This window comes from Mastomys coucha, unplaced genomic scaffold (genome assembly GCF_008632895.1).
Source record: "Mastomys coucha isolate ucsf_1 unplaced genomic scaffold, UCSF_Mcou_1 pScaffold20, whole genome shotgun sequence".
Classification (NCBI taxonomy): Eukaryota; Metazoa; Chordata; class Mammalia; order Rodentia; family Muridae; genus Mastomys; species Mastomys coucha.
The window spans coordinates 44,253,485-44,262,921 of NW_022196903.1; the positions used below are offsets into that span (position 1 = coordinate 44,253,485).

The 9,437-nt window shown below is 36.6% G+C and overlaps 1 protein-coding gene and 1 pseudogene across 4 annotated transcripts in view; both read left to right on the plus strand.

The window, feature by feature from the left end:
* Positions 1-9,437, plus strand: part of Stk31 (serine/threonine kinase 31) — a 98,685-nt gene that overhangs the window by 82,679 nt on the left and 6,569 nt on the right. For all 4 annotated transcript variants that reach the window (XM_031381799.1, XM_031381800.1, XM_031381801.1 and 1 more), the window contains exon 23: positions 1,062-1,130. In XM_031381799.1, coding sequence (XP_031237659.1) covers positions 1,062-1,130 — 69 coding nt within the window. The remainder of the gene's footprint in view (positions 1-1,061; positions 1,131-9,437) is intronic.
* On the plus strand, positions 2,488-6,010 carry LOC116098447 (annotated as a pseudogene).

The window sequence follows — 9,437 nt, forward strand, 5'->3', positions numbered from 1 at the left end:
GCCATTCGGTGTTCCTCAATTGAGAATTCTTTGTTTAGCTCTGTACCCCATTTTTTAATAGGGTTAGTAAATATAATTTCTAAGGTAGGATAATGAGGTTGACCTCTCTGCATACACACATGCACACACAAACAGACATCCATGAACGCATGCATGCATGCATGCGTGCACATATACTCACATGCATGTATACTTATATTTTTAACTATCAAAATGGGAAGTAAATATGGAATTTGGATTTGCATATAGGAAAAGAGCAGTGATTGACTGATGGTTGTTAGGGATGGGTGATGAAATATATACGAGTCAGAATATATTTCTGAATGTAAGAAATTTGGTATATTTAGTAGTATCTTAGGTTTATATTGTTGTGTTAAAACACCATGATAAAAGGAAACTTGGGGTGGAAAATGTTTATTTTGTTATACTTCCATATCAGAATCTATCATCGTAAGTCAAGACAGGAAACTGGAGGCAGGAATTGAAGGAGAAGCCATGGAGGAATGCTGCTTACTAGCTTGTTCCTTATGGCTTACTCTGTTTTCTTAGGCCTACCTGCACTGTTGCTACCACTCAATGTGGTCTGGGCCGTCCAACATCAATTATTAATCAAGAAAATGCCCAACAGACTTGCCAATAGGCTTTTTACTTTTTAATAAGATCTTTTATCCTGCATGAGAAATGTCCTTTCTTATGAGCTCTTCTCTTTTCACCAGAGATGATGTGGTATAATGTTGTAATTTACAAAGTGTTGGGTTTCATTCCTGGTTATTCCAATATGCAGCCAGTGGACTATGGGTTGATTATTTGTGAAAGTGGTCCAGACTAGACTCTCTAGGATTAGTATTTAGTACTAATTAAACCACCCTAATTCTGCGACACTTTTAATACCTCATGTTGTGATGACTCCCAACCATAAAATTATTTCCTTGCTGCTTCATAACTATAATTTTGCTACTCTATGAATTATATATATAACCATCTGATAAGTGGCCCATGTAGGTTGAGAACCACTGATTTAGATATCTTTGAAGCCTGTTCATTTTTGTGTTCTTTTGCAGCTTTCTGTTCAAAATCAAGAGTTTGAGACAAATGAAGATGGAATTCCAAAAGTAGATCAGTTTCATTTGGTAGGTTTCCTTTGACTATTTACTCATTTGGAATATGTAGTAATTTAAATTTATGTCTTTGAAACTGTTCTCTAATTTCTATAAAAATTCAAGTTGCATTAGAAATAAAGTATAGAAGAAAACAGAAGTACCCTACCTGTGCCACTGCCAGATAATTAACAAATTGTCTATGTAATAAGGAAATACAGTATTTACTATATGTTCCAAGGTTATTTTTTGAAATGTTTTATATTTTGTAAGTGTCTAAGATGTAGATCTTTTCTTTGAAATTCATGTATGTCATTGAGTTTTGTCATATATGTTTCCAGACAACTTACTTTGAACACTTGTTTGGGACCAGCAATTGAACTAGCTACTAGGGTATTAGGGCTAGGGTATTAGGGTACTAGGTACAAGGATTGAAACATTGGAAGTGAAATTAATAATGTAATTGCCTAGGCTCTTTTTCTTGACTAACTGCAATTCTTTTTGTGTGTATATGTCTTTCTAGTTCACTTTTTGCTCTCTTGCATTGTGGATCTGAATGGAAAAAGTCACCAGTAGCCATTCCACAGCTAGAATGCTCTTCTGTCTTGAAATTTCCCCTGCCAAATACATTAATGTATCACTCCTTTGTTCAGGTTCTCCTCACACTCACATTTTCAGGGTATGGGAATACAGCACACATTTTGTTTTTCTGAAATATCACAGGAATTGCATCTAGCCCAGTTAACAGTAAGAATCCTGTTCACCTCTGAAGCCTCAAGGAGTAGATGGCCACTGCCTGAAGTCCTTTTGGCATTCTTACCTTCTTAGAAGCACAGTGTGCTCTGCTTGTAACACTCCAGGGGGTTTATTTTAACACCAACTTTTAAATTCCTCCACAGTCCTCCTGTACAGTTCCAAAGACCCAAGTACGATAGGGTCAGGTTACTGACCCTGCTCTCAGTATGGAATTTCTCTTTAGTTACTTTTACTTTTTTCATTGCTGTGGTCAAATACATGCCAAGAAGCAGTTTAAGGACAGAAAGGTTCATGAGGTATTTTTTCTATTGGAGTCTTTTTTATCATGGTTCATTCATAGTTTGACATTTTAATTTTCTTAAAGTTTTAATGCATCTTGAAGTTTAGTGTTATATTAGCCTGCCATTCTGTAAAGCATTTAATAACTTAAAAACAACAAAAAGATAACCAACTTAACAGCTTATCCACCTCAAGTGTATAACTTAGTGGTTTTTAGTATAATCATATGTGTCTAACCAACACCACAAACTCTCTGAATATCTGTATTTCTTTACCTTAATTCTAATTAACAACTAATATGTTTTAAGTTTCTGTATAATTTGCTATTGTTGACATTTATATGAATGGAATCGTAATGGGTATAGTATGCTTTGCTTTCACTTAGCATGCTTCAAGCTTCATACAAGTTCTAGTATTAGTATTTCATCCCTTTTCATGGCTAAGTAATATTCCAGTGATAGATTTACCACAATTAATTGATACCTATTTATGGATATTTTGGTTATATATACCTGGCTATTATGGAGAATGATATAAATATTTATATACAGACATTTGAGCAGACAAGTTTCATTTCTTTTGGGTATATTCTTAGCCGTGGAATTAATGGGCCATGTGGAAACTGTTTATTTAGTACTTTGAAGACCTACTAGAGTCCAAGAAGTTATCTTACATTTGTAGTAACATATGTGAGAGGTTCAGTTTCTCTGTATTAATGCTGGTTATAAGACTTTTTGATTCTAGCCATCATAATGAGTACTATCTCACTCACAGTCTTTATTTAAATTTGTGCTGTCTTCCTCAGAGAAATGACTCTGCAAACTTGCTATTTTTTACAGTTTAAAAATTGTGTTGCCCTTTGATTTTTAAATTTTAACAGTTGTTAATGGTTGCTTCTGTATTCTAGAAACAAACAACATATTAGACACTTGGTTTGCAAATAGTTCACCTCATTCTGTGTGTGGTATTCTCATTTTCTTGATAGTGTCATTTGAAGCAAAAGTATAATTTTCAATGAACTTTGTCCATTGTTGCTTGCACTTAAGTGATTATTTTCAAGAGTTCTTTATTAAATCTAAAATTTAAAGATTTACCTCTATATTTTCTTCTTACAGTTGTATAATTTAAGCTTTTATATTTAGATCTTTGGTCTATTTTGAATTGTATTGTTGTATATTTTAAGAGGTAATATTCCAGCCTCAGTCTTTTGCATGTGGCTGTCTGTCCCAGCAGTATTGGTAGAAAAGACCATTTTGTTTGTTTGTTTCTTGAGACAGGGATTCTTTGTTTAGCCCTGGATGTCCTGGAATTCACTCTGTAGACCAGGCTGGCCTCAAACCCAAAAATCTGCCTGCCTCTGCCTCCCAAGTGCTAGGATTAAAGGCATGCACTACCACTGCCTGGCAAAAAGACCATTTTGTAATCATTAGAGCATCATGTCATTCTTGTTAAAATCAGTAGATGATAGCTGTATGGGTTTCTCTGAATTCTCTTCTGCTGTCTTACACATGTTCCTCTTTTATGATAGGATTATGGCCTTACAAACATTTTAAGTTAAAATGCGAATGGTCCAACATTATCTGCAGAATTTACAGCTTAGCACACAGTATGCTGCAGAACATTGTTTCATAATTTTGGTGATCACATGCTGATTTAGAGTGCAGATCACTGAGGATGCCCAGCATCAATGAGAATATTATACTACATATTGCTTATATGGAAAGGATCAAAATTTGTAATTTGAAGTATAGTCTTGGGTGACTTTCTAAGGCAGACCAGCCAGCTGAGAGGCACAGGCCCCACGAGTTGCAGGGGAGTCACAGGGAGGCAGGGACAGGATCCTCTCAGCTTCCGAGTGACAGAGGTTGATCAGCGACCCTCTCTGCCCCTTCCCTGCAAGTGGAGGACCTGCCTCCAGGGAGTGCTTTAACCCAGAGACTCAGGTGAGATCCACCATTTTCTCTCTGGTGACTTTCTAAGGCGGGCAGCCAGCTTGGAGGCACAGGCCCCACAAGTTGCAGGGGAGTTGCAGGGCAGCAGGGACAGGACAAGCACTAGTCAGAGACACCAAGAACATCTAACACCAGAAATCAAGAGATGGCGAAAGGCAAACGCAAGAATCCTACCAACAGAAACCAAGACTACTTGGCTTCATCAGAACTCCCACTGCAGCAAGTCCTGGATATCCCAAAACACCGGAAAAGCAAGAATTGGATCTAAAATCATATTTCACAATGCTGATAGAGGAACTTAAGAAGGACATGAATAACTCCCTTAAAGAAATACAAGAGAACACAGGTAAAGATGTACAAGCCCTTAAAGAGGAAACAAAAAAAAATCCCATAAAGAATTACAGGAGATCACAAGTAAACAAGTAGAAGCACTTAAAGAGCAAACTCGGCTGTTGTTCCGGGTGTTGCTGGTTCAATGCTGTAGCTGAGGAGTCGTGCGTGCTCAGTGTGTTGTTGTGTGCTACTGCTGGGTGCTGCTAGGGGATTTCAGGCAAGCTCTGAACCCACGACATGGATACAATTGGGAAGACCATAATATTGAAGAACATTGTCAAAATGAAAGAAGACATCGAAGGCATAAAAGAAGTCATGTAGGAGAGAAACACTATAAATATACACAATGTGATAAAGCTTTCACAGATCACAGTCATCTTCAAAAGCATGAAAGAATTCAAACTCAAGAGAAACGCTCTGAAGGCTTTCAACATAGTGAAACCCTTGCATGTCATAGTAGTGTCCAAATACATAAAAGAACAGGTACTGGAGAGAAACCCTACGAATGTAATCAATGTGATAAAGCCTATTCATATCACTGTCATCTTCGAATACATGAAAGAACACATACTGGAGAGAAACCCTATGAATGTAATCAATGTGATAAAGCCTTTTCACAACAATGTTATCTCAGAAAACATAAAAGCACACATACTGGAGAGAAACCCTACAAATGTAATCAATGTGATAAAGCCTTTTCACAACAACGTCATCTCAGAATACATAATAGAACACATACTGGAGAGAAACCCTATAAATGTGGTCAATGTGGTAAAGCCTTTGCATATCAGTCTGCTTTGGCCATGCATAAAAGAACACATACTGGAGAGAAACCCTATGAATGTGATCAATGTGGTAAAGCCTTTGCACATCAGTCTACTTTGGTCATGCATAAAAGAACACATAGTGGAGAGAAACCCTATGAATGTGATCAATGTGGTAAAGCCTTTGCATATCAGTCTACTTTGTCCTTACATAAAAGGACACATACTAGAGAGAAACCTTATGAATGTAATCAATGTGGTAAAGCCTTTGCACAAAGCAGTCATCTCCCAACATAAATTAATATATACTGGAGAGAAACCCTACAAATGTAATTATTGTGATAAAGCTTTTTCACAACAGTGTCATCTCCGAATACATAAAAGAACACATACTGGAGAGAAAACTTACAAATGTAATCAGTGTGATAAATCATTTGTATCTTACAGTCATCTTCAAAGTCATGAATGAATTCATACTGGAGAGAGACCTTACAAATGTAATCAATGTGATAAATCCTTTTCACAACACACTAGTCTGCAACTTCATAAAAGAACACATACTGGAGAGAAACCCTACCAATGCGATCAGTGTGATAGAACCTTTGCACAAGGGAGTACTCTCCAAATACATAAAAGAACACATTCTGGAGAGAAACCCTATGAATGTAATCAATGTGGTAAAGCCTTTGCACATCATTTTGATTTGCACTTGCATAAAAGAATGCATACTGGAGAGAAACCTTATGAGTGTAATCACTATGGTAAAGCCTTTGCACATTACAGTACTCTCAAATATCATAAAAAGAATCATACTGAAGAAACCCTATGAATGTGGTGAATCACTGTGGTGAAGCCTTTGAAAATCACAATAGTCTCCTGAAACATAAAAGGAATCATCTGGGAGAGGAAGCCTATGAAGGTATTTAACATGGTAAGTTTTTGCACATTTCTGTAGTCTTCATTATTATGAAATTATTCATACTGTAGAGAAACCATATGAAGAGAAGAAATGTGGTAAAGCTTTTGCACATCAAGTTATCTCTTAATGTAGAAAAGAGATATTAGAGAGAAATCCTACAAGTATGATAGATGTTATAAAGCCTTTTTACAACACAGTTATCCCTGAGTACATTAAAGAAAACATAGTGGTGAGAAACACTATGAATGTAATCAATGTAAATGACTGCATAGCATGGTCATCTTTGAATAAAAGGACACATACTAGAAAGAAACCTTATGAATGTAAGCAATGTGGTAAAGGCATAAAACCATTCATACTGGAAAGAGACACTATGAAGGTACTCAATATGGTGAAGTCTTTTCATGTCACAGTTGTCTCCAGATACACAAAAAAATAATGCTGGAGAGAAACCCTACAAATATTAGTTGACATTATAAACCATTTTTACATCACAGTTTTGTTTGTATACAACAAAGAACACATACTGAAGAGAAACCCTCTGTATGTAAGCAATGAGGTAAAGCCTTTTCATATTAAGGTCAACATCAACTATGTAAAAGAACATATATGGGGGCAAACACCTCCAAATGCTATCAGTGTGATGAAGCCTTTTTACATCAGAGTCATCTTCAAAGACATGCAAAGAAACATCCTGGAGAGAAACTGTATTAATGTATATACAAGTGTAAATGTTTTGGAGATTCTATAACCTTCATCTGGACAGTATTCATAGTGGAGTGAAATCCTCTGAGTGCAAGAAATGTGGTTAACCTTTGCATATCACAGTTATCAACAAATGCAGAGAAACCTTACGAATGGATTGTGATAAAGCCTTTGCACATCAGAGTCCTCCTCGTTTTTGTTTTGTTTTGTTTTCTTTTTCAAGACAGGTTTTCTCTGTATAGCCCTGGCTGTCCTGGAACTCACTCTGTATACCAGGCTAGCCTCGGCCTCAGAAATCCTCCTGCCTCTGCTCCCCAAGTGCTGTGATTAAAGGCATGCACCACTATTTCCTGGCTTAGAGTCATCTTCAAATATATAAAAGAACACATAATGGACGGAAACCCCACAAGTGTGCGCAATGTGATAAAGCCTTTTTATATCACAGTCACCTTCAAAGACATAAAAAGAATGATACTGGAGAGAAACCTTATGAATATATTTAATATTATGAAGCCTTTCTACATCTCTGTAATCATCATCATGACAGTATTCCTACTGGAGAAAGCCCTGTGAATGCAAGCAATGTTGCAATCCCTTTTATCACCAAATACAGAAAAGAACACATACTATAGAAAAACCTTATGATTGGGCTGGCTAAAGCCTTTACACATCACAATAGTCTCTGTATACATACAAGAACACATTCTGGATAGAAACTCTATGAATGTAATTAATTCAATAAAATATTTGTGACAGTAGTCTTGGAATATATAAAATAACACATACTGGAGAGAAAAACTATGTGGTAAAGCCTTTGAATATAGCAGTAGTTTTTTATGATAAAAGGAAATCATAAAGCAGAGGAACCCTATAAATGTAGTTAAATGTATTAAACTTTTACATTTCAGTTTAGTTCTTACAAAAGAGTAAAATCTTTAGTGTGTAACCAATATGTTAAAGCCTTTGCATATCACAGTACTGTTAGATCATGTGAAAGGGAATATGTACTTCATACAATTGCAAATCTTCTTTAAGGCAAATGACACTGTCGATAGGACAAAATGGGAACCAACAGATTGGAAAAAGATCTTTTACCTATACTATATCTGATAAAGGGCTAATATCCAATATATACAAAGAACTCAAGAAGGTAGACTCCAGAGAACCAAATAACCCTATTAATAAATGCGGAACAGAGCTAAAGAAAGAATTCTCAACTGAGGAATAGCGAATGGCTGAGAAGCACCTAAAGAAATATTCAACATTTTTAGTCCTCAGGGAAATGCAAATCAAAACAACCCTGAGATTTCACCTCATACCAGTCAGAATGGCTAAGGTCAAAAACTCAGGTGACAGCAGATGCTGGTGATGATGTGGAGAATGAGGAACACTCCTTCATTGCTGGTGGGATTGCAAACTGGTACAACCCCTCTGAAAATCAGTCTGGTGGTTCCTCAGGAAATTTGACATAGTACTACCTGAGGACCCAGCTATACCATTCCTGGGCATATACCCAAAAGATGCTCCAACATGTAATAAGGACACATGCTCCACTATGTTCTTAACAGCCATATTTATAATAGTCAGAAACTGGAAACAACTAAAATGTCCCTCAAGTTGAATGTATACAGAAAGTGAGGTACATCTACACAATGGAGTACTACTCAGGTATGAAAAACAATGAATTTATGAAATTCTTAGGGAAATGGATGGATCTGGAGAATGTCATCCTGAGTGAGGTAACCCAATCACAAAAGAACACATGTGGTGTGCACTTCCTGTTAAGTGGATATTAACCCAGAAGCTTAGAATACCCAAGATAACAATCCACAAACCACAAGAAACTCAAGAAGGAAGACCAAAGTGTGGATACTTTGATTCTTTTTAGGGGGAGGAACAAAAGAAAAACTGTGGAGCAGAGATTGAAGGAAAGACAATCCAGAGACTGCCCCACTTGGGAATCCTTCCTATATTCAATCACGAAACGGAGACAATATTGTGGATACCAGCAAGTGCTGACTGACAGGAGCCTGATATTATTGCTGAACATCTGAAGGGTTTGCAGTCCCTTAGGAGGAACAACAATATGAACTAACTGGTACCCTCAGAGCTCCCAGGGTCTAACCCACCAACCAAAGAGTACACATGGTGGGACTCATGGTCCTAGTAGCCTATGGAGCAGAGGATGGCCTAGTATGTAGCAAGGAGTGGGAACTAGAAATGTCATGCAGATGTAAATTCTCAGGCGCACCTCCAGTGACATATTTCTTTGATCAGGGTAGCTTTTCTTCAATTTCCCCAAATGATTCAATCAATTAGAAGGGTTGATTTCTCTGATTCCAAACATACATTCTTGTTGCTTTTACATGAATAAACCATGAAAAGGAAAAACTTTAGGTAAGCCTTTAGATGCCTCAACACTGTTGTTAACAAGAATGAATGCTTACACAAGAAAAATATTCATGAGTAAAAGTACAGGAAGTCATAAAAACCCTGACTCTTAGTCATAGAAATAAACTTGTCTTAAATGTTTGCCCATGCATCTAGCCGTGTAAATATTTGAAAGCATTTATCTCTTATATTGACCTCAGGTAATAAAGAAAAAAAAATCACACATGGAAAAAAAAAAAGA